The sequence below is a fragment of the Miniopterus natalensis genome, chromosome X, assembly GCF_054644295.1.
Source record: "Miniopterus natalensis isolate mMinNat1 chromosome X, mMinNat1.hap1, whole genome shotgun sequence".
Lineage (NCBI taxonomy): Eukaryota > Metazoa > Chordata > Mammalia > Chiroptera > Miniopteridae > Miniopterus > Miniopterus natalensis.
In genome coordinates this window covers 17599981-17626801 of record NC_142103.1, presented here as the reverse complement: position 1 = coordinate 17626801, position 26821 = coordinate 17599981, and the positions used below count along the sequence as shown (strand labels likewise).

At 36.4% G+C, this 26821-nt stretch overlaps 1 protein-coding gene across 2 annotated transcripts in view; it reads left to right on the top strand.

Moving 5' to 3' along the window:
* Window positions 1-26821, top strand: part of WDR44 (WD repeat domain 44) — a 76093-nt gene that overhangs the window by 32604 nt on the left and 16668 nt on the right. For both annotated transcript variants that reach the window (XM_016202707.2, XM_016202706.2), the window contains 10 exons: window positions 1950-2024; window positions 7373-8009; window positions 8558-8685; window positions 9803-9898; window positions 11377-11513; window positions 12318-12401; window positions 16238-16344; window positions 17079-17230; window positions 19386-19524; window positions 20757-20821. In XM_016202707.2, the coding sequence (XP_016058193.1) occupies window positions 1950-2024; window positions 7373-8009; window positions 8558-8685; window positions 9803-9898; window positions 11377-11513; window positions 12318-12401; window positions 16238-16344; window positions 17079-17230; window positions 19386-19524; window positions 20757-20821 (1620 nt within the window). The remainder of the gene's footprint in view (window positions 1-1949; window positions 2025-7372; window positions 8010-8557; window positions 8686-9802; window positions 9899-11376; window positions 11514-12317; window positions 12402-16237; window positions 16345-17078; window positions 17231-19385; window positions 19525-20756; window positions 20822-26821) is intronic.

The window sequence follows — 26821 nt, the reverse complement described above, 5'->3', positions numbered from 1 at the left end:
TTGTGAAATGATTATCACAACAGGTTTAGCTAACATCTATCTTCTCATATAGTTACAATTAAAAGAAAAGAAAGAAAAAATGGGGAAAATTTTTTTTCCTTGTGATGAGAACTCTTTACTCTCTTAACGACTTTCCTATATATCAAATGACAGTGTTAGCTATAGTCATTGTGTTGTACATTACATCCCTAGTACCTATTTATCTTATAACTGGAAGTTTGTACCTTTTCACCACCTTCCTACAATTCACTCTTCCCTTATCTTTAATTGCTTTTGATTAGAGGGGTTTTTTTAGTTTAAAACCAGTATTCAATTAAAGGATATATAAACTTAAGGTATGTGTATTAAGTGAAGAAAAGTCAGAGCATGCATTATTCAACATTAATTTAGCAAAAGATTACTTTTGCCAGGCACTGTTTTAGGTACTGGGTAAGTAGTGGTAGACAGAACAAACAAGGTCCCTGCTCTCATGGAATTGACATTCTAGTGGGGTAGGGGAGAGAAAAAAAAGATAAGTAAACAAGGTCGTTTCAGATGGTGATAAGTGCAAAGAAGAAAAAGAAAATATGATAATGTGAGAGAAAGTGAGGGGGTGAGGCTATTTTATGGTGGTCAGAGAAGGCTGTTCTGAAGTAATAACACTTGAGCTATGACCCTAAGGATGGTAAGGAACCATCAAGTGTAATTGTGGGATTTTGGTGGGAGAGGGAGGTGAGAAATGTAGAAGATGTCAAAGATGTAGGAAGGGGCATGATAATGTTAGGCCCTCATGGGCTGTGTTAGAGTCTGGATTTTATCTAACACTTAAAATTCCACGAAACAGTCTTTCTGTGGTAGAATCTATATAAGATTGGTAGCATTCCCCAAATACTGGGAAGAATTCAATGCAACAACTTTTCAGATTGAAGATATTGGAAGTCCTATAGAAATTTCTCTAGCACATTATATCTTTAGCATTACAATATAATAATCTCTGAGTAATTATATCATGGAGCCTATTGTGGTCATATCCTGATACTTGGTAGAAGTGCTACCTTAATACTTACATACATCTTTATGTGTCTTAGGTCACTTAACTGACAAAAAAATGGTTATAATGGCCTTCTTTAATAAGCTCTGTGGTGTGCACCAAGAATTATAAAGAAAACAAAAACAAACAACAAAAAGAATTATAAAGAGTTTTTTTCGCAGTATCAGGAGTAGGGTTCAGATTGCTCTATTCTACAAATGTAAAGACAACTTAAGATGGAGAAGAGTATGGTGTTATGTTTTGCAAATGTATGATTATCTTATTTTACCCAAATTTTTTTCCAGCAAAAATGTAGTAACCACTTCTATCTTCTTTAACCTCCCAAATATATATATATATGTACGTATGTGTATATGAATGTATACGTAGATATATATGTATTTTTGGTGGGTTTAATTTTGTTCATCTGTTACTGTTTGGGGGGCTTCATTTAATTTCTGGTTAAGTCTTGATTCCTTTTATCTAAAATATATAGAATTTTTAAGAAAACAATTGTCTGAATGTGGTTTTCTGCACTATGTACCTTTGTATTTACATTTATGGAGCAATACTTTGGGAAAAAATAACAATTCTGTTATTTTTTGCCTAAATCCTTAATCTTTTTAAGCTACAAAGGCACTTAGTAGTTCTTATCTTCCTGTACAGTTTTTTTTTTTAAGGTTAAAAATATTGGCCTTTTTAAAGGGAAATGTTCTATTGCAGTAGAAAAATTAAAAATTGCTTATTGATAACCTTCTTATGTAAATCATATTGTCCCAGTTGGCATAAAATCTCTGGGCATCTATCAATATACAATATCTAAGCCCTTTATGGGCCTTTGATTTATTAATGCTGCATGTTCTGATTTGTACCCATTTTAAACAGAGTTTTAAAGAAAGGATGTTATCATTTGGTCTTTGTTTCTTTTGTTTTGAAATAGGAAACAGAGAACACTGCACACAAAGTTCGAAATGAGTCCCCTGTACAAGAATTGAAACAAGATGTGTCTAAAAAGGTTGGTAAGATATAATGTCAATATTAGTTTGGCAGGTTTTTTTACATGGTGTATTTATTTTATTTTTTATTATTTTTCACATGGTATATTTAAAGTGGAAAAATTTCTATATTCTTTTAGTATAGTGGTCTGTCTGTGGTGGATGTTCAGTAAATGTTCCTTGAATCTGTTGAATTTGTGATTGAAGATCATCAGGCTTTTTAGGAGTCATTTCATAATTGGTAACTTATTCTTAAAACAGTATTTTTATTATTAAATTTATTGGGATGACATTGGTTTATAAGATTATGTAAGTTTCAAGTGTACAATTCTATAATACATTGTCTGTATATTGCATTATGTGCTCCTCACCCAAAGTTTAGTCTCTTTCTGTCACTGTATATTTGACTCCCTTTACCTCTTCGACCTCACCCCACCCACCTTCCCCTCTGGTTTGAAATAGTACTTAGAAAAATATTTTGTAATGTGTCTTTATTTTTATGCTTATATCTTTATTAAAATAAGTTATATCCACTCTTGAGGTTACTACCAAGAGTTAAAGATATTGAAAGCTCAGTGCAGCAAATTCTGATGTTTCTAGGAGTTGGAGGTTATAAGAAGTTATTACTTTGATAGTGCCTTTGATACCTTTTAAAGAACTGATGCTATGAAGCTTCAGAATTTTGTTTACTAGAAGAGACTGAGCACAATATAAAAATTTTGACAATAAGGTAGTTCACAGTATCAAGATAAAGCCCAAAGAGAAAGGATGGTGTGTGTTCATTCATGTATGTTGAGTGTTTTCTGCACCCCAGACAGTGTTCTGGCCAGTAGGTTTCCAGAAACCAACAATATGACACATTCTCTACCTTAGAGCTTTTCAGCAGTGACACTATTAACATTTGGAGCTGGCTACTTCTTTGTGTGGAAGGAAGGGGAGACTCTTCTGTGCATTGTAGGATGTTTAGCAGCCTCCCTGGCTTCTGCCCACTAGATGCCAATGGATTCCCCTCACCCCGTCATGACAAACAAACATATCTCCAAATATCACCAAATGTCTGGGGAACAGTGCCAAGCAAAATCACCCCTAATGGAGATCCATTGTTCTACCTCTATGGAATTTAAAAATGGACTACATTTTTTAAAAAATATATCTTTATTGATTTCAGAGAGAGGAAGGGAGAGAGGGAGATAGAAACATCAATGATGAGGGAGAGTCATTGATCGGCTGCCTCCTGCACGCCCCCCACTTGATATTGAGCCCACAACCCGGGCATGTGCCCTGACCAGGAATCAAACTGCCATCTCCTGGATCCTAGGTTGATGCTCAACCGCCGAGCCACACCAGCTGGGGCTGGGCTACACATTTTAATATTGATCATACTTTTTCCTTTATAAGGAAAATTTTGGGGGGAGGGAGAAATGGTGGTACTGTGTATCAGCATAAATAATAAGAGTGGTCCCACTCTGGCTGTGTGGCTCAGTTGGTTAGAGCATTGTCTCATTCACCAAAGTTTGTGGGTTTGATTTCCAGTCAGGGCACATACCTAGGTTGTGGGTTCGATCCCCAGTTCAGGCACATTCAGGAGGCAGCCAATCCATATTTCTCTCTCACCTCCCTCCCCCTCTCTCTCCACTCCTCTTTTTCTAAAATCAATAAAAACAGCCCAGCTGGGCACGGCTCAGCGGTTGAGCGTCGACCTAGGATCCAGGTGATCAGGGTTCGATTCCCAGTCAGGGCACATGCCCGGGTTGCGGGCTCAATCAATGACTCTCTCATCATTGATGTTTCTCTCTCCTGTCCTCTCTCTGAAATCAATAAAAATATATAATAAATAAATCAATAAATCAATAAAATCAATAAAAACATATCCTCAGGCGAGGATTGAAAAAATAAAAAATGGTACCTTTTTTTAAATCAGAAATTGCCTGCAATTATGCACTGTAACAAACAGCTATCTTGATTTTTCAGCATTTCCTTTTGGTTCTCACCTATTTGCATACTTTTTTTCCTAATTGTAGTGTAGATAGAATTTTGTATTCTGCCTTTTTCTCTTACAATTTTTAGATTTTTATCATATTTCTACATGATTTCAATATTCAGTTTTCATTTGATATATTAATTTCCATCAAGCAAATGTATTATACATGCATCTAACCGTTTTTATTGTTGAAAGCTTCAAATGTTTCTACTTTTTGCACTAGAGCTTTTTTCCCCCTTTTAAGAATTTTTTCTTAGGATAAATTACAAATGAGTAGCTATAGTTAGTACAAGAAAAAGTGATTTTTAAGGAGAGTTTAGAAGCTGAAGGAAGTTAGTAAACACCATGGGACAGAGAGTGAGGCTTAAGACTCTAGATATCACTTTTTAAGTTCCAGCTTTTTCAGTTGAATTAAGTATCATACATTAATGATAAAGGCTGTAGGGACATACCCTGGGCCAGTATACAATCCCTGCTCTTAGCTTACATTTTAGTAAAGGAGAAAACTGGATAAACACGAAACTGAATGTAATGTAATAAGTATTCAAGTAAACTTAGAAACTATTATAAGAACACAAAAGGAGACTTTACTTCTTGCTTGGGGGTAGGAATGAGGAAAACTTCATGGAGGAAGTATCATCTGAGCTGGTTTTGATGAATGGATAAGATTTGGGCAGGCAGAGATAGGAGAGGAAAGGCATAATGAAAGAAAGGAGATGACAAATGTGCAAAATGTTTGAAGATGAGTCTAGAGACCAAAGTTAAGGCCAGATTATGAGAATGCCTTATGTCATACTAAAACGTCTGGGTTTTATTTTAAAATCACTTGGAAAGCGGTGAGTTTTTTGAAGCAGAGAGGTGACGTGAAGCAAAAGTTGCTTTAGCATGATCATCTCCATCTTGGTTTTGATTCTCACTGTTGTCTTGCTCTTTCCCTGTTTGCTACCTCCTAAAACACAGCGGGGGGGGGAGGGGGGATACAGAGGTTGACATTGTAAATAGGTGTTATAGGGACATATCAAGAGTTAGAAAGCATGGTCCTTGCTTCCCAGGAACCAATTATCCTTTGTGGAGAAAGTATTTATACAGAGCTAGCCCATATACTGCCTTGTATTTATATTATAGCTCATGCTGTAGTGTACAGTAAGAATGATGGGAGTTCAGGGAAGGGAGAGATTGGTCTCAGATAAGGGATCAGGGATGACTTATGCTTTTCAACCTCATTTTGACTGGTCTAATGGCATGGGCCTTTCCATTATGCATAGCGATTATTTCAAACCTTTACATTCATCTCATGTTCACTGTGCCCACTAGTATCCCACTCACTTTCAGCAGATGCCCTTGTTTCTTACTGCATGTAGACTTCAGAGGCTAAGAAGCCCAAATTCACCCCTTTCATCATCTCGTACTTCCCTTACCTGCCAGCTTGTTTTCATCTTTAACCTCTTTCATGTCATTGTTAAGAATTTAGTTTTATTTTTCTGTCCAAAGTAGTGTGGTATAACATAAAGAACCATGGATTTTTGAGAAAAAAACCTGAATTTCAGTTTTGACTTCGTTGCTTACCAGGTGTGGAACTTTGGGCAGAATTCTTAATGCCTTTTCCTGAGATACTTGCTTTTGTAGAAAGGAGATAATCCAACCACCTCACAAAGTTTGTATGATGATTAAAGAAAGAATGTGTGTACTGGATCCAATGCATGGTAGATCCTCTTTCCCTTCTCTGCCAGAGCTTTGTTGCTTTCCCTCCCCTTGGCTCCTTCCCCTCAATTTATAAAAACGCTGGGTCACTTTCTTGCATCCTCTTCCATTTATAGCCACGTTTCTGAAAACTGTGGACTGTACTGTCTCTGTATCTTCACTTTACTCATTCTTAAACCCACTGTAATTTGGCTTCTGTTATCATTAAGGCACTCAGTTCTTAGTAACCACCTAACTAGGCAGACTCCAGCCCTGGCTGGCATCCTCAATGGTTAGAGCATTGGCTTGAGCACCAGAGGGTCACAGGTTTGACTCCCAGTCAAGGGAACGTACCTGGGTTGCGGGTTCACTCCCCACCCCGCGGGCACATGGGGGAGGCAGCCAGTAGCAACCAGTCAATGTGTCTCTCTCACATCAACCTTTCTCTCTCCCTCCCCCTCCTCCTCCCTCCCTCTCCCTCTCCCTCTCCCTCCCTTTCACTCTCTCTGAAAAGCAGTGGAAAAATATCCTCAGGCAAGGATTAACAAAAAATATCAGGTGGACTCTAGTTAATATTCCTCTGGCAAAAGTGATGTACATCTAGGATGAAAAATTTGAAGGTTGAGAAAAAGCAATAATGGGATATGCTGGGAAATCAGGAATATTATTCAACAGCAATAACAGTTCAAGTTAGCATGTGAGACATTCTGTTAACTTTCTGAAGCCAAGGAATTGAGAAAGCAGAAGCCATCCATGGTTGGGCGAGGTGGAAAGATAAGCAGGCTGGGATATTTAATGTGTCAATAATGACAAGATTGGATAGAAAATATATTTTCTTCTAAATGTTGGTAAAACACATAGAAAACCTATCTGTATTTCTTAGCTACAGATAAGAAATAAAGGGGGCCCGGCCAGGCGTGGCTCAGTGGTTAAGCGTTGACCTAGGATGCAGGCGATCAGGGTTCGATTCCCGGTCAGGGCACATGCCCGGGTTGCGGGCTCGATCAATGACTCTCTCATCATTGATGTTTCTATCTCTCTTTCTCCCTCTCCTTTCCTCTCTGAAATCAATAAAGATATATTAAAAAAAAAAAAAAAGAAAAGAAATAAAGGGGAAAAGACAAGGTAAGGTGTGCTGGGCGTTTGAACTCTTCACAGCCCTGTCATCCCTCTTAATAGTGGGGTATTAGGTGTACTCTGTTGAAGAACATTGACCTCCTTGTATCTGCTGGATTTTCCTGTCTAGGCTTGAGCTAAACAACTTGAATTCTTGTACTAGGTGGTTTTAATTCTCATGGTTTTGCTAACTAGGCCCAAATCAGCAGGCTGTTACTACAACTAAGTTGGCATAAATATGTAAATGAACCATGACATGAAGAATCTGAAATGTAAATTTAGGTTTGAACTTTATTACACAGGGTTGATTAAGCTTTCGTGATTACATGTACTAACACAGATTCCCTATTATAATGGTTAAGAGTGCAGATTCTAGAACCAAACTGCCTACGTTTGTGCCAGCTTCATCACTTACAAGCTTTGCGACCTTGTACAAATCACTTGATTCCTCTATGCCTTAGCTCCCTCATTTATATATGATGATAGTAATCATTGCCTGACACATAGTAAGTACTATATAAATGATTAGCTGTTACTATGTTCTTGTGAATGGCTTCACATTTTAAAATCTGCTTTTCAACCTTTCATCAGATTATTGAAAGTATTATTGAGGAGACTCAGAAAGTACTACAGCTTGAAGATGACTCTTTGGATTCCAAAGGGAAAGGACAGTCTGATCAGGCTACTGCCAGTCCTCTCGTGGCTAGAACAGATCTTAGCAATATACCTGGACTGTTAGCCGTAGATCAAGTACTACAGGAAGATTCCAAAACGGCAGAGAGTCAGAATGCATTTGAAGAAACTGAATTAGAACCAAAAAAATGTTTTCCTTCCGATGATACCTGTGAGAAGCCAATAGATGAAACCACTAAGTTAACTGAAATAAGTTCAACTGAGCAGTTTAATGTGCCTGAAACTGAAACAGAAGTATTGAACAAGGAAGCAGTGGAAATCAAAGGAAGTGATGTTCTAGAATCTGCATCCTCAAACTCTTCATCTGCTAAAGATTTTGCTACGGTGGAAGAATTGGCCCCTGCCAAACCCCCAAGACAGCTTACTCCAGAACCTGATATAGTGGCTAGTACAAAAAAGCCTGTTCCAGCACGCCCACCCCCTCCAACTAATTTCCCACCTCCTAGGCCACCACCTCCATCTCGACCTGCTCCACCACCAAGAAAAAAGAAAAGTGAATTGGAGTTTGAGGCTCTTAAAACACCTGATCTGGATGGCAAGTGTTAATTGAGAAATAAGTACTTTTGTGGGGAGATTTTTGAGTTGAACTTATTTAAATTTCTGATTTTGTCTCAGTTTATATTATGTAAACTACGTTGATGACTGAGTTGTAAAAATTATTTTAGTAATAAAAAGTGAAAGTGTTTACATTGGTGATTAGTTACATCACTATAATTGAACATTTCAACAGACTTCAAACTTTCAAATCTGTTACCATTGGAGAGCCAGTGGTGTGGTGAAAAGAATATGGGATTTGAGAGTTAAAATTTGAATTCAGGTCCTAGGTCTCTCTTTTTTTTTTACTCTTTAATATCTAAATTAAATTTGTTGAGCACTGGATCCCTTAATGTTTAAGTTGAAAAGCCTTGAGGAATTTAAATAACTTGTTTGAATCCTAGTTTCCCCATATATAAAACGAGAATAATAAAACCACTTTTGTCACAGGATTGTTATAAGAATCAAACAAATAAAGGTTAAAGTACTTTTCAAGCAATGTATAAAGTCCTATATAAATATTTATTACTATTATTATTATTATTACAGTTCCCAAAGAGAATATTACATCTGATACTCTAACTACGAGCATGGCTTCAGAGAGTACAGTCAAGGATTCTCAGCCTTCTCTTGATTTGGCAAGTGCTACCAGTGGAGATAAAATAGTTACTGCCCAGGTTGGTGAATTCATGTTATATTTGATATAGGCTTTATCAAATTTCCTCAATTTGCTTGTTTGTTGATTATTGAACCTTCTTTCTTCTCCAGGCCAAATATTTCCTTATCCCCCAAACCTGGCCTCCTTATATCCCTTTTCCAGCTCTGCTACTAAGTAGCTGGGTAACTCCAAGAAGCTCTTTAACACCTGAGTCTCAGATGCCCCATTGATAAAATGGGGGACCTTCCTTAAAGGTTTCTTGCAAGGATAAAATGAGCTAATGTATACCAAGTACCTGGCCATGTAGTAGGCATTCAGAAAATGACACATGCTGCTATTTATAACATTATTGATATTAATAAACACCAGCTACAATCTTCATTTGCCTGAACTATAGTAGACAAAATTGAAGACTTTTATAATTTCCTTTTCCTAATCATGAAAAAGAAACTTCGTACACTGTGCTATATATATCTACATATGAAGCAATGGAAAGGACTTGATAACATGAATTTTACCACAGCCAAATCCTTGGGCTCAAATCCAAATTCTTGGACTTATGTGATAGCCATGATTGGAGCAGTTTAGCAGGCTGGGAGATAAGACACTATGTAGTCCTGTCATAGCCTTAGAGCAGTGGTTGGCAGTGGCCTGTTTTGTAGGGTCCCCAGGTTAAGAATGGTCTTTACATTTTTCAGGAATGTTTTTTAAAAAGCATATGTGACAGACACTATTTGTTTAGCAAAAAGCCTAAAATATTTACTACCTGGCTCTTTACAGAAAGAATTTGAGTACCCCTGCCTTTGAAATATCTACACATATAGCCCTGATTAATGGCAGTCTTTGTGCTAGCATTCTACGAGTAGAAAACTGCTTTGGGGTCAGGTTCAAATAGAACATTTATTTGCTTTAAGACTACTAAGACATTATTGCATGGACGGCAATAGTTTGGGTACCTAATGTTTATCAGAATGCTGGGAGTAATAAAGGGCTGAAATGGAGCGTTCCATTTAAATTTTCAGTAGGCTCCATCATCTGAATTATGGAATTTTTTAGAAACATGTGTGGTAATAAATAATTGAATATTTATAGAAATTGATTCAGTCTACTTTCTGTTTATAAAATTATAATTTCAGGAAAATGGAAAAGCACCTGATGGGCAGACAATAGCAGGTGAAGTGATGGGCCCTCAGCGACCTAGATCCAACTCTGGCAGAGAACTTACTGATGAGGTATAATTATATTTTTTTGGTTCTTAAAAACATAAAATATAAAAACCATAATGGGAAGGTGAAAAAGTTCTGGAGATGGATGGTCGTGATGGTTGCACAGCAGTGTGAACATACTGGATGCCACTGAACTATACAGTTAAAAATTGTTAAAGTGGTAAATTTTATATTATGTATATTTTACCATGATTAAATCATAACAGAAGAAAAAAATGAAAATGAAGATCATCTTAGGTTTTGTTTTTTTAATATGTTGGAATTTGCAACTCTGACTTAAACTTGTCCTTTCACACAATTTTATGCTGGAATAAATACATTGAACACAAGGCCTATATTTTATAGAAAGTGGGCTTAAAAAGAACTTGATGTTATAGATATGTATGTTTTTATGATTGTTAGATGATGTACAGTGCATACAGTCTCAATACTTTTTACCACTTAATTTTAGTCTATATCTATTGGCCACTTTATTCAGAATGAAGTTTTAAAGCAAAAATCTTAGTTTTTGTTTCTTGTGAACAACATTAAAAAAAAAAATTATTGTACTTTGGAAACTAGTTTGGCAGTTTTTCAAACTATTAAACATTGAGTTACTATGACGCAGAAATTCCACTCCTATGTATACACCAAAAAGAAATGAAAACATATGTCTGCATAAAAAAATACACAAGTTCACAACAGCCAAAGTGTGGAAACAACACAAACATCCATCACTGATGAATGGGTAAATAAAATGTGGTATATCCATCCATGTGGACTGTTTTTCAGCAATTAAAAATGAAGTTCTACCTGGCCTGCGTGGTTCAGCGGTTGATCCGGGAGATCAAGGTTCGATTCCCGGTCAGGGCATATGCCTGGGTTGCAAACTTAATCCCAATGGGAGGCATGCAGGAGGCAGCCAGTTGATGATTCTCTCTCATCATTGATGTTTCTAGCTCTCTCTCTCCCTCTCCCTTCCTCTCTCTGAAATCAATAAAAACATTTTTTTTTTTTAAAAAAAGAATTAAGTTCTGATACATGGCTACAACATGGATGAACCTTGAAAACATAGTGCTAAGTGAAAGAAGCCAATCACAAAAGACCACATACTGAATGACTGAATTTATTTGAACTGTCCAGCATAAGCAAATCCATAGACACAAAAAGTAAATTAGTGGTTGCCAGGGACTGGAAGGAGAGGGGAATAAGGTATGACCGCTAATGGGTATGGGATTTCTTTTTGGGGTAGTAGAAATGTTCTGAACTTAGATAATGGTGATGGTTGCACAACTCTGTGAATATACTAAAAATCATTGCACTATATACGCTTTAAATGAGTGTATTTTGCAGTGTGTGAATTATATCTCACTAAAGATGTTAAAAATTATTGTGCACATTACTGAATGTATCTAGCAAGTCCTTAACTTAAATTTTTGAGGATTTTGTAGACTCAAAAATATATATCAGTTATAAGTTCTCTTGGTGTTATTTTTTTACCTCAGGAAATTTTAGCCAGTGTAATGATTAAGAACCTCGATACTGGAGAAGAAATACCTTTGAGTCTTGCAGAAGAGAAACTGCCAACAGGTATTAATCCTCTCACTCTACACATCATGAGAAGGACTAAGGAATATGTAAGGTATGATCTAATGTTATTATTTATAATTTGCAGTATTTCAGAGTGGTGAAGATTTCTCTGTTTATGAACTATGATAGTCCCTAATTTGGTTTTATTCAACCTTTTTAAAAAATTTTTGAATTAAAATAGTTAATGTATATATTCTTAAATTTTGTTCTCTCTTAGGACTGTACAATTACTAGGGGAAAATAGTATATATCTTTAATCCCATAATATTTGGTTTCTCCTTTTTAAAAATGATTTATATTATACTAGAGATAGTATTAAAACATATTGAAGCTAAAAAGCCATGCTGGTATGAACATTTGGTCTTCTGAAACCTTGCTTAAGGATCAGAGATTTTATATATAATTTGAAGGGTCAGAAAATGGCTTTAGAGTAAGGTGATTGACTTTCCTGTGGGTTATAGGTAGATCTAAGGAATCATTTCTGTGAAAGCAAAGTTTTTTAAAGTATAATACATGATGTGCCTGGTGAGTGAGGAGGAAGATATTTACAAGTTAATTTGTCATTTCTGTGTAGCATATTTTGCCCAGCAGAAAGCCTTGTTTGTAGTGGGGTTTTTTAAGTTCCTAAATTGCATTCATTTACATTTTGTACAATGCACCCTGCTTAAAGTTTGTATTCTTTGATCTTTCAAATCTTTAAATTCTCAGAGTCATCATTTAAATTAAACTTACATAAAGCATTTTAACAAAGTTTTTTTTACTCTGATTAGCTAATTCTACAGTAAGTATATATAGAGAGATTTTTGAGAAGTGTCAGAGAAATGGTTTCTTTTAAAAGTACTTCTTCCACTTGTAGTAATGACGCGGCACAGTCCGATGATGAAGAGAAGTTACAGTCTCAACCAACAGATACTGATGGTGGAAGGTTAAAACAGAAAACGTGAGTTACAATACATCCCTTTTCTTATTTCAAGCTTTTATTTTTTAAAAAATATGAGAACTACTATACTATTTTATATCTGTGTTCTATCCAATTTATAAGTCCATCTACCATCACTCCCTACAGCTGGCCAATGGATTATGGGGTCTTTGAGGCTGTGCTGGTCATATAGCATCTGACATATAGTAAATGATCAATAAATTTTGCATCATGCTTAATTTTTCTAACAGTAGGTACCAGAAGTGTCAGAAGAACTTGATTGTCCTTGAAGTTGCCTTTTCCCTTTCTCTTCATCTCTGCAAATCCTCTTTGTCTGTCTAAACCCAACTACTTGAGATTCTTCCCGACTTCTTTCAGTTCATAGTAAATTTCTCCCTTTTCTGAATTTCACCTATAGTCTATATAACTTACGTTTGCCCTTTATTTTATATTACCTTAAACTGTTTTCTGATTTTTAAAAAAAGGTAAATAGATATTAAACAACCAAACCGTATGTTACAAAAGGATTGTGATCATGCCATTCTTCTGTTTCTCCTACAAAAACCTAGCACAGTGGCAGGCATATAGATTTTGCTTGATTATACACAAGTCACATAATTGGCAATAATTCAGCCTAAAATATAAAATAAATATAAAATAAAATAATTCAGGCCCAAAACAAGTTCTCCACTTGAATCTGATCTTTCCTAGTGTGGAAAGTGTAGCAAAGAAAACTCTTGAGAATTTTTAGAAAAGGTGCATATTCACAATGCAGGTCTGTGATAACACCTTCAGATATCTGGACCTTGGCTGTCTAGTAATGACAACTATCAGGAACTGGAGAATAAGGGATTATTCAGGAGACATATAAATATCCAGGAAAGATGTTTTTTATTCCATGTATTAAAGCTCAGCATTTTTCTAAAAGAAAAGCCCCCCTCATTATTCAAAGCCATTATATTTACTTCTTACATAATTTCTAAAAATCTGGTCATCTGGTATCTGAGTTTACAACAGAATAGAAGCACCAAACTATGACAACCTGTAAGTTGACACATGAGAAGGTCAAATAATATTCCAATTACAAGAGAGGAATCAGAAAAAATGACTCTTACATAGCACAGCCAATTCATATGGCAGTAGTTTCAACTTTTCCTCATGTCATGACACATATAGAACACGGTAATATTTGCTCTGAATGCTAGAGTAAACTAATTGTTCAGAAGAGAATGGTCCAGGGTCTGGCTTCCCCATGCCCTTCTCTGTTGTCTTCAAGGCTTGGAACCAATATTATGGTCCATTTGCAAACCTTTTGAAAGGCCCTAAACATATTAAAGAACAGTAATGATGGTAACTGGCCCTGTTTATTAAGGAAAGAAATGTATTGAACATTAAATTTCATTGAAGAAGGCACAAAAGTATATATTTTGGAGATGTTCTCATCCAAAATGATTAAATTATCATTTTTCTTGCTTAAAGTATTAGTAAACCTATAGTTATCCAGAAAATATAACTTCAGAATTATAGGAACATAGACCTTATAGTGGTTTTAAAAATGATTTATCACTGTCCTGGCCAGTGTTGCTCAGTGGTTAGAGTGTCGGCCCGGGCATGGAAGGGTCTCGGGTTCGATTCCCAGTCAAGAACACGTACCTCTGTTGCAGGCTCAATCCTGGCCCTGGTCAGGGCTCGTGCAGGAGGCAACCAATCGATGTGTCTCTCTCAACATTTTTTTTTTTTATCTCTTTCTCCTTCCTTTCCTTCCTCTTTCTCTAAAAAATTAAGGGAAAAAATATCCACAGGTGAGGATTAACAAAAAAAAATGATTTATCGTCTGTGTTTTCTAACTATCAAAAGTAATACAAAAATCTGTAATATAGAAAATTAAAGTATCTCATATGCTCACCCCAGAAATTATCAGAGTTAATAATTCTACATAGAATTGTTTTTCTCCCAAAAGTGGGATTATACTGTCCCTATAGATTGTCAACTTGCTTCGCCCCCCCCCCATTTTGTTCGTCAGTTTATTTTGCTCATTAGATTCCACATATTAGTGAGATCATATGGTATTTTTCTTTCTCTGACTGGCTTATTTCACTTAGCATGATCCTCTCCAGGTCCATCCATGCTGCTGCAAAGGGTAAATGCTCCTCTTTTTTACAGCTGCATAGTATTCCATTGTGTAAATTTACCATAGCTTTTTTATCCATTCATCTGCTGATGAGCACTTGGGCTGTTTCCAGATCTTGGTTATTGTAAATAATGCCGCTATAAACATAGGAGTGCATATACTCTTTCTGATTGGTGTTTTGGGATTTTTAGGATATATTCCCAGAAGTGGGATCGATCCACTGGGTCAAAAGAACTTACTTTTAAAAATATATATATCTAGTATATAATGGACATCTTTTCATATCAATACCCATAGTAAATATATTGTAATCTTTTTATCAGCCAGATATGGGAGCTTGGTGCTGCAGATACAATAGTTAAGAAGACAATCATAGTCTCTGCCCTCATAGAGCTTCCAATTCAATAGGAGAAACAAACAGTGAACATGTAATTACACAGATAAATCTAACTGCATTTGTAGTAACTGCTATAAAAGAAATGTATGGGGTACTGTGGGACTATATAACAGGAAAACCTGTTCTGAAGAGTCAAGGAGGGCTTTTCTGAGAGAGTTCTGTTTGGTCTGAGAAATTATCTAGAGGAGGAGTGTTCCAGGCAGAAATACCAACACATGCAAAGGCCTTGAGGTAACTAAGAGCTCAGTACATTTAAAGAGCTGAGGTTTCATTTGTTTTATTGCATTCCATTGTAAGGTATACAATTACTTATTTATTCATTCCCCTGTTGGAAATTGAGTTTATCCCTACCTTTTTACCTGTTCTAAACATCTTTGTATATATAGCTTAGCAACTTTTAAAAATTCTATCCTTAATATCATGAGCTCCCATGAATTGGTAAAAATGTACCTCTGATTTATAACTTGTATTTTGGTTGTAAATATCATGTACTTTGCTTTGTTGTTTTTTATAATCTTAATATATGAAATTTGAGATGTAGATAATTTAAAAAACAATAGTGAATCCTATTTATGGAAGCTTGAAATACATACTTACATTACACTGTTTGGGAATACCTACTGGGAAAGCTCTGCCTAACTGTGTTGCATGCAAATACCCAAACTGAAAGAGAAGGGACAAGAGGCCATCTTAGGCTACCAAAGCATTCTATTTTGTAAGTACATATGTCTTTAGTTTCTTTTTCTGGTAATGTGTGTTTGTAAGGGTGGCTTTCTAAAGCAGTTTTCTCAAAGCAATTCTCACTGCAGATTCATGGCCTCATCCCAGACCCTCCAAATCAAATCATCTGGGGATGGGTACCAGGTATCTGTGCTTTAAACGCCTCCCTCCCACCCCCTACTCGCCAACTGATTATCATTCACCATTGAAAACCAGTGTTCTAGAGTATACAGTATTGTATATTGGGGGAAGTGCCTATGTTTCCCTTGTAGCGATATTGCCTTGAATAAACAGGCTGGGCAAAAATAGGTTTACACTTGTGAGTACATGAATCACGAGTTTATTCTTGTATTATTATTTATTAATTGCATTATTCTCCATACTAACAAGTGTAATCCTACTTTTGCCCCACCCTGTAATCTATACAACAAGGGATTTAGAAACTCAAGGACCTACTATTTATGTAAAAAAACCCAAACATGTTCCTTGAAAATAATATGCTTTACCAGTCATAGCTAATGAGATTATCAGTGAATTGTTGAACTTTTATAGTTAGTTGAATTAATAAGAAATAATTTTGGTGTGGTTTATTTTTGTATATTTGGTAAGGACTCAACTAAAGAAGTTCCTTGGAAAATCAGTAAAGAGAGCAAAGCACCTTGCTGAGGAATATGGTGAACGTGCTGTAAATAAAGTTAAAAGTGTTAGAGATGAAGGTAAGTGAAATAGAACATTTCAACCGAATATTTGATTTGTCGTTATCTAAATTTAGCCCGTAGTTTATAAGAAGCATTCTATTTTATTGAAAGTAATAAACCTTTATAGCTAACATCTTAGCATTTCAATAAATCATCACTTAATTTTATAAGTGGGAAGAGAAATGAATTTATGCATCTTAAACATGAATTTGTACATACTTTGTGACTGGCAACCTAGAAGAGTTGAGTGTTCAAGAATTGGTTTTAAATTAGTTATGTAAGGCTATTTAGTTTTTATAAATATTTTCAAAATTACGTAAATTTTCTAATTTTACTTCCTATGCCCTCGTCGTAATGGTACTCATTTGTTTTATTTAATGAATACTTATATAATACTTATTCTGTGCCAGACACTGTTCTAAGCACTTTCACATGTATTAACTCATTTAATCCTCATCAAGACCCTTTGAGGTAAGTAGCACTATTATCCCCATTTTATAGATGAGGATACTGAAGCACAGAAAGGTTGGGTACCTTGCCTCTGTTCACACAGTTAATAAATGACAGAACTGGATTTGGACCCAGGGAATCTGGCACTAGACTCCATGTATGCTCATAGTCAATGTGCTATTTAGTAATAGACAAGTTTTGCTTCTCCACTGAATGAATTTTCTTGGTAAGCAGTGGATATGAAAATATGATAGTAGTTATATCTGCATAGCTGATATGATTTCTGTTGCTTTTCTACTTAGTGTTTCATACCGATCAAGATGATCCTTCATCAAGTGATGATGAAGGAATGCCATACACAAGACCAGTCAAATTCAAGGCAGCGCATGGTTTCAAAGGACCTTATGATTTTGATCAGATCAAAGTGGTGCAGGATCTTAGTGGTGAACATATGGTAAGCAACCTTTTTATTTTTCAGTATTGATTCTGTTTTCATTGAGAGAAATACTTTGGCTTCTACAAAACAGATCTCTTCTTATGTATGTAACTTTGCTAGCCTTACTCAAGAAGAGTGAATTGATGTTAATACGATTCAATGAATAGGTAACGCAGAGTCTGTCTCTGAATTATTATTCAAGAAGTGAGTTCTTGAATTAAGTAAGCACTAGTCCTATATCATTAAGAAAGCTATGTAAAAGTACCAAACTTTAAAACAGTTAAATTAGAGGGTGGTCTATCATTTTGAAAAATATTTAAAGTGTTCCCCATTATATTTTAAATAATTTACACAACTGTTTCAAAATCTCAATATATTTTGTAAAGTGACAGCTAAAACGAGGAGAGAGGTAGCGATACAAATTCTCTCTCAGAGTTAAAATGTACCAAAGTAGATATAAAGTACACAAGTTACATTGCCCCTGAAAATGCTAGGAATATAGGGAAGGAAGTAATGAACTCAAAACTGGATAAATAATACTATGGGTCCTTGATCAGGGAATGCATTTATCTATTTAAATTTTTTTACTTTATTTTTATTGTTTATACTATTACAGATGTCCCCATTGCCCCCCTTTGCCCACCTCGCCCCCCTTCCCTCTGACTATCACCACATTATTGTCTATGTCTATGGATTATGCATGTATGTTCTTTGGCTAATCCCTTCACACCTTCTTTCATCAAGGCCCCCTCCCCTCGGATAGCTGTCAGTATGTTCCATGTATCCATGCCTCTGTTTCTATTTTGTTCATCAGTTTATTTGCTTCATTAGATTCCACATATAAGTGAGATCATATGTTATTTGTCTTTCATAACTGGCTTATTTCATTTAGCATAATAATCTCCGTGTCTATTTAGATTTTAAATCTAAAGGTTGGCCTAACTGGAAAGAAAGAACCACAAACATATATCAGATGGCAGCCAGATTGGAATTTAAACTTTGGTGTTAATAATCTAGATATATAAAGAACTTAATAAACTGATGAACAGAATAGATTCAGTCACATGGAAGCATATATCAGACTGGCAAATGTCAGAGGGATGGAGGAGGGCGGGTGGGTGGAGGGGGAGAGATTAACCAAATAATTTATATGCATATATGCACAACCCAAGGACACAGACAATGGTGTGAAGAGGGACTGGAGAGGGGGATGGGATGGGGTGGAATGAGTCATTGGGGAGAAAAAGGGACATCTGTAATATTTTAAACAAAAATAAACACAAAAATAATAATCTAGATATAAAATGTTTGAGTTGATTATAGCAACTTCCTTAAGGCATCTGGTGAATTTCCTTATACTTTATTGACTCTTTCATTATTTACAGTCTTAAGTAAAATCTCGTAGTAGGCTCCAAGTGACAAATTTCTTAATATACTTGAATATTGTAGAAATTAATGTTATTCCAGTAAATGAGCTGTTGCCTCTAACTTGGATAATCTTTTAGAACTGCTTTTGTAATAGTAGTTATAACAGTATTTGTTGTAGTAGGTTTTGGCCTTTCCAATTTAAGGGTTTACATTCTTTAAACTTCCCCCCCCCACACACACACACACACACTTGCCGACTGCTTTCACTATCTATCTGGAAATTCTAGCCATATACTGTGAAACTTTGTTTCTTGGGAGAAAAACTAGAGGAGACCACACCATTCCAACACTTCTTCAAATGCCCACTACCATGAGAGCCACTGCTAAGGTGGGTCACGTTCTTCCCTCAGCCCTAGTCAGGAGTTGTTGGTGCTATGCTGAAGGCTCTGCCTCCTACTCTCCTACTCCCCCTTATGTTCAGCTAGGAAACTGAGATCCCAAACTAAGATTTGTACTTTACATTGTAGATTTCCAGCCACCTCAGAACTCCCATTTCCATTAATAGATGGACAGGGTTTTGGATCTTGAAATTGTTAGTTTACATTATGGCAAACTACAACTATGTTATCTCACCTTTCTTCAAGAAGTCCTTCTTTGTGGTATTGTAGCACCATTGGACTGTTGTCTTTGAGTGGTGTTAGTAATGTGAGCATTATCTTAGTATGTATAATTTGGCATGATTTTTTAATTTTGGCTTACTGTCTCAATTTTTAAAATAACTTTGAACCTTCCTTTGTTTTCATAGGGAGCTGTTTGGACCATGAAATTTTCTCACTGTGGCCGATTACTTGCCTCAGCTGGACAAGACAATGTAGTGAGAATATGGGCTTTAAAAAATGCTTTTGACTATTTCAACAATATGCGAATGAAATACAATACTGAAGGTATTTTTCACTTACTTGTGGGCTTTAAAAACCCAAAGATACCTGGCAGTTTTACATTTTAGGCATAATGATGCCCTCTTATCTGGCAATCCTTTGCAGCAACCACTACTTTCTATAATAGCCACAAACCTAAAAGTAAAACGGAAGTCAACAGCAGAAAGCATCGAAACTCAGTGAAAAAAGCTACTATGAAGCTTTTGACTTTCAGATGTAATGCAGAGTTCATGTCATCAGCTAATGAGAACAAAATCATTTAGTTTCCCTTGGCAATCTTCATTTCTATCGGATGTTAAAATGAAATTCTGATTAATCTAGAAAAAGAATTAGAATAATATATATATACATAAATAAAGAATGACTAAGGAAACATAGCTGGAAAGTAAATGCGATTTGTTAGTTCATCAAAGGGTATGTGAAAAAAAGTTAAATGGAAAAGAAACCTCAGAACATGACATGTGTACACAATGATTACAACTATGTAAAATATTTATGTATCATGCTAAGTTACCAGAAAATGTATGTAGAATTGATGTAATTAGGAGCTTTGAGTTTGGGGATTCTTTTCTTGTAATTATTTAACTGCAATAAATTTTCTCCACAAACCCCTCCCTTCCAACCCCTCCTTCCCATCTCCAACCAACCGAAACTGGAAAACAAGAAGTTAAGGGATGGGAGAAAGGAGTATAGTCAAAGGAGCAATTTGAGGAACATAAGAAATCTAAGAAGATCCACTAGACTTGAAAGCGAGGCCCTATGTATTTTAGGAGCCCTGTGTGTATTGCTTGCATTGTTATAATACATATTTGAAGATGATAGTGTGTTGACAATATAGTAAACAATGTTTGCTATATATTTCTTTTATTGCCCTGCCTGGAACAAAAAAACTATTTTCAGTTCCCCTTGAAATTTACCCCAGCCTAGACCCTTTCTGCCCCTTAATTGTTCATCTTACTTCTTGTTATGATTGACAAGAATTTATTCACTATAAACAATGAGAATTTAACAGTACTTTATTAAATTGGGAAAATGGTGAAGCCATTTTATAAAGATTTTATGTAAAAATGATCAAAACAAATATTTTGGTGCCTAAAGAGTTAGTGCTTCACATGTATTTTTCTAGAATGTTACATTCTATGACTATTAATTAGGTGTTCCTGTGTCATTAGTTCTAATTTTGTGTGTGTGTGTGCATGTATATATACATGCCTTTTTACAGTTATGTTCTTTTCCAGGACGTGTGTCCCCGTCACCTTCTCAGGAAAGCCTAAATTCATCAAAATCTGATACAGATACAGGGGTATGCTTGTTATTTTATAGTTACTATTGTTATGTACTATGATTTGTTTTCCACAAAGTACTTTATTGTTTTCTTTCTCTTCTTTTGTTTTTTTAAGTACCTTATTGTTTATCAGAAATTACAGTTGCATAAAAGCATTTAATTAAAATTAAAATGTGTTAGGAAAAAGAATTCTATTAGAATTGGTAAATGAAAAAGTGTGATGTTTAAAGGTTGTCAGACAGCTTATATTAACTCAGGCTACCAAACTTCTAATTTAAACTCGAATAAAACAAAATTCCCTCCCCTCTAATCCATGTTAGATATTTTTAAGAAATAATAATCGATACTTGAATAAGAGGTAATTAAGAAAAGAAAAAAGGTATTGAAATACTTTAATGTTTCCATCTTCTTGGTTTAACAAATGCTTTATCATAGTTTTAGGTCATTTAAAATATCTAAATGATTTTCATTTGGTCTCAGCTGGAAGATTAAATATAACTAATTTTAAACATGAAAAGTGGAACATTAAAACATTATTCTAAGCTGTCCCCTGTGCTTCTTGTGTATTGATCGAGGCAAGTGTGATGTAAACAAAGAGAACCTAAAATGTTCACTTGCTCAACAGTATTCTCCTGGGGTTTCGTTGGCTCTATAGTATTTGACACGAATTTTTCCCTACTTTAAACATACTCTTCTCAGCTGTCTGTGGTTCTGTCTTTCCTTATTCTTGTCTGTATCCCTGCTGCCTCTTCCTTTCCCACCCCTTAAACGTTGCTGTTTCTCAGGGTTCTGTCCTTGGCCATTCTCAATTGACTTATTCACTCGCTGCCTCCAATCCTGAACTGGCTTTAGCTCCACAATTCTCATTTCCTTTCAGTAGCTTTAGGTTTTTTAAACAAGAATGAGATCTTATTGTGCATGCTGCCCTTCTCACATAACAATATATATAGGATCTCTCCACCTACATGTTCTTCAAGCACATCGATAGTAGGTCTAAAACAACTCCCTCCACTTTTCTGAGTGCCCGGTCCATGTGCCAGATACTTTTCGATTCTGCAAAGTCAAATGAGACATATCCTGCAGCTTCAGGGTCCTTGCTGACCAGTGAAATAGATACATCCACAGCTATAGTATTGGATTGTAATAAGCTACAGAAGGTACCACACAAGTTTAAGAGTTTGGCCTGTGAATCAGGGTGTCAGGACAAGCTGCCTGGAGGCTTTAGTGTTTGAGCTAGGTGTGAACTATATGAGAGAAGGAAGGAAAGGGTGTTTCAGGGCAGATAGCAAGTGCAAAGGCATGGAGGCTGAAACAGCATGGCTTGTTAAAAGTACTACAAAAGCCCGGCCAGCGTAACTCAGCGATTGAGCATTGACCTATGATTCAGGAGACCACAGTTCCATTCCTTGTCAGGGCACATGCCTGGGTTGCGGCTCGATCCCCAGTAGGGGCCGTGCAGGAGGTAGCCAGTCAATGACTCACTCTCATCATTGATGTTCCTGTCTCTCTCTCCCTCTCCCTCCCCCTCTCTCTGAAATCGATAAAGACATTGTTTTTTAAAAATGTACTACAAGAAATTCCATGTGGCAGAAGCAAAGAGTACATGGTGAGAGTTGTAGGAGAGGTAGGCAGGATTGAGATTTAAAATGGCCTTTTGTTTCAGCCAGGATATTTGAACTGTATCCTGCAAGCTACTGGGGGAGAAAGGTGCTTTGAAGGGTTTCAATCAGGAGTTTAATTAAAATGTTCAGATTTTTGTTTTAGAAAGAGCATGTGGTAGCACTATAAAGGATGAATTGGATGGGGGCTGCAGTCTAGAGACAGGGAGACCACTTAAGAGACTGTTAACCTCAGGAGAGAAATGGGAACTTCAATTACAGCAGATTATGATAGCAGTGGGTCTAGAAACCATAAAGATGAGCTGAAGTCAAGAGATGTGAAAGAAGTGGGATCTGTAGGACTTGGTGACTGACTAGTAAGTGAGTAGCCTAGGATGATTCCCAGGTGTCGGACTTGAGTAACTGGATAGACGTTAATGGTCATTCACTAATATATTTTAGTTATCTATACACAACCCTGCTTCTCTCTTTTGAATTTTCTTTAATGCTATCAACATCCATAAGTTATCTTTTTAACTCAGTCAGAAACACTCCATATACCCACATATCAAAGTAGTTACAAATTCCTATCCACCCACAAATGCCCATGGAATCTGTCCCCTCAAATCCTGTTGTCATTCACATCATCTAGGCCCTTGACACTCATGACACTCATTTAAATGTTTGTTGTAGCCTCCTAAGTGGTTCTTCTGTCTCTGGTCTCTACCCAATTCATTTTCTACACTGCCACCAGCTTTTTTTTCTTCCAAAATACAGATCTGACTATGCTATTTTGTGGTTTAAAATCTTCTGATGGCTCCTTGTAATGTACAGAACAAGATCCTTCCTGATATTGCCTCATCTTACCTTTTTGACTCAGTTCTAATTTCCTAGTGCCTATGCATGCTGTTTGCCTTGTCTGAAATAGGTCTGTACCCTAAACAGTCACTTTCACGTCTCTGTCCATGCTTCTTGATTTTCCAGGAATGCCCATCCTGTCCCCTTTCCCCATAGGGCAGAGCACTACTCATCCTTCAAGATTCAGCTCAAATATGTTACTTCTTTCTATTTTCCCTGAATCAAGCAGGCAAAATTGTTCCTCATTTGTCTTATAACAGTACTTCATATGTACTTTGACATTGATATGACCATGTCTTACTTGGCAGTTTGTTTCACTGGCTAATCTCTGGACTGATTTAAGGCAAAGAACTGTACTTCACAGATCTTAGTATCCTTGCCTGACCCCATGCCTAACTGTGGTAGACCTGAATCAGTGCTGAATTCCTGCTTCTGTGCCTTTATTCCTAGTCCCCTTACCTAGATGCCTGCAATCTGCTTTTTTTCTATTTCAAGCTTGCCCATTCTTCAAGGCCTGCTTCCTCCAGAAAACCTGCACCGACTAATGTAGTGGAGAAAATTTTAACTGCTTTGCTTTAGGGAAAAGGGTTTGCTTTTATTAGTTTAATTCACCATAAAGTTTCCAGTCATTGGTTACTATTAAAAACAGGGACTATTTGTACCATATTGTGTTATGCTTATTTCAACAATCCTACTTACAGATTTTTAACTACTTCCATCCATGCCCCCCCCCCCCCAAATCTCTGTGTAAATCTCAATTTTGTTTGAACATAAAGCCTTTTAAATGCGGAGCATAGTAGTTCTCTGACACACAATGTAATGACCCCCTGGAGTACTAAAGATTTTTTTTCTGGCATAGTTGAGTATCATTTCTATCTGTTGTTTTCAGGGAAAAAGATTGTTAGAGGCTTCTTTCACTTCATTCTATTGGGACAGTTAAAAGAGGCCTCTATTCTAGTTCATATGCCTTTGGAGTTTAATATCGCTTCTTATCTTTTAACCTAGTGCTAGTTACAGTGAGGCACAGTAAGCACAATGGAGTTTAGTTTCCTGACGTGTGTTCTTTTTTCTCATGATAGTGATATGTTATATCTCTTTTGAACTACATTCTCACTCTCGCCTTCTTAGCACCCGTGTAAAATAGAATACTTGAAAGCGCTTGTTGTACAGTTAGGCCTACAGAGTGACGCACACCAAATCACTCACCTCCACATTGGTCATGCCAAGCCTAGGATTCTGGCTGTTATGCTCTCTGTTTATTGATTTCCAAAAGTAGCTCAATAAACATAAGGCAGAAAGGAAGAGTGGCATTATGCCACTCTTTGCTCCATTATGCTGGAGACTTGTAAAATTTCTTCTTGACAATTGAAGTGGTAAATATATGGTTTACCTAAAATTAATGCTTTTCTTGGGTAAATCTAGGTTTGGTGGGCTTGATTAGTGGAACATCAGTGTGGGTGTTATAGCATTTAACTTTTGCTTAGAATTTTTGAAAGATTGTAGGGGAGGAAAAAAATTCCTCTACCTTCTTAGGTTCTGCAGCTGGTATCTACAAAATAAACTGACAAAGGACAGACTAACGGGAAATGGTATGCATATGGAGGCCTTCATAGAAAAATAGGACAGATCCCAAAAAAACAATTGAATCCAGGGGCTTATATATCATTTTAACAAAGAGCAATAAGTCTGCAGAGAAGGAAAAGACAAAGAAAAGGGGAGTTTAGGCTTTTGGGGGTGGTAAATTGTGGGAAGGTTAATATATATTAGAGAAGACTAATGGAAGATAAGGGTTATTTAGTAAAGTCCTGTTTATGCAGAGATAAGATTCAGTTTCCCCTTCCTGGTAAAGGAGAGGTGAGGGGAAGATACCTTCACAAAGGGAATTTTATGCTCTGCTTTCAGGTAGAAAGGGGGAGGGTAGAGACTTTCTTGTTGCCTTCTACTCAAAATAATTCTTATGCAAAGGAGGGCATATTTGGGGGTGACATATTCTGATCCCCTTCAAGATCAATAGAATCAAAAGCTTAGAGAAGGGAGTTAACTGTAAAGGAATGAGAGGTAATTTTTGTGAAATTCTACATATGCAGTATTTTATTTAAAATATGCTTTGGCTTAAAATTGGTTTAGTCAACAATGTGTTAGGCACTGAAAATATAAAGATGCAGTGGACAATCCATGCCAAGAACTTATATGCCCAGGGGAAGACAGACATCAACAATATGTTCAAAACAGAATTAGGTATGTGTCATTTTCCCAAGAAAACCACTCCTTTGACAGTGTACTTGATGTCAGTTCATTGTTTAATACCCATGCCATCTCCTGAGTTAGAAACTGTGATCACTTTTTACTCTTTTCTCTCCCTTCAATGTCTCCTCATTTACCACATCCTGCCCACTTGATCTCAGAAACGTCTTTGGAATCTGGCCATTCCTTTCATTTCCACTGCTATAATCCAGGCTTTATCTCTTACCTGGACCATTAGAGCTCTTTTTGCAGATTCCAGTCTTTCATCCACACTGCCAGCAGAATTACTTTCCTGTAAAACAAATCTGATCATGTTACTGTCCTGTTTAAGCACTCCTTTTGGCTCTTTTTTCCCCTCTAGAATCAATGCCAAATTCCTTAACTTGACTCAGCCTTTCAGAGCTCAGCCTGACCTCAGCTCTCGTTATTTCCCACCCTTCCACCTCACAAACCTTTTGATCTGAGCTACTCAGTTGTTCATTGTTGCCCCACCAAAAATGTCAGACCCTTTGTGGAATCTGTGTATTTGCATATGCTATTCCCCTTTGCCTTGGAAATTCATTTCAGATTCAGGTCTCCTCGCTAAAGTGTTCCTTGCTTCACTTAATGCATAGTTACTCACACACTCCCTCATTGTTCCCATTATGTTTTGCCCATATTTCTGTTAAAGGCACTTATTATACCATATCAATTTGTATAACAGCTAACATTTTATGTGTCCTTACTATGTGCCATGTACTTTGCTAAGCGCATTCTATGTCTTGTCTTATGTAACCTCACAGCAGTCCTGATACTGTTGTGAGATACTATTAAGAACTCTGTTTTATAGATGAAGAAAAGAAGGCTGAGATTTTAAGTAACTCCCAATTTCACATAGTTGATAGATACAGTGTCAGAATTACAACCCAGCTCTGGTTGGTCTCTAGAGCTTATGCTCTTAACCATTATGCTCCACTCGTTGGCATCTTAAGGTCTGACACTGTGTCTTCATTTAGTCCACAAATATTTATTGAATAATACTATGTATTAATCACTGCTCTCAGAATTAAGAATACAGTAGTGAGCAAAAGCAACACGAATAGCTGTTGTTATGAAGTTTAAAGTCTAGTAGTAGGAGACAGAGAAATAAGTAAATTTTGTAATATATTCAAAGGTGATCAATTTCATGGAAAAAATAAAGCAGATAAAGTGGAGATGACAGGGGCTAAATAAGGTGGACAAGCAAAGCTTCACCAAGAGGTTGTCATTTGAGCAAAATCTGAAGGAGGTGAGGGAGTGACCATGTGGCTATCTATAGAAGAGCTTTCCAGGTAGAGGG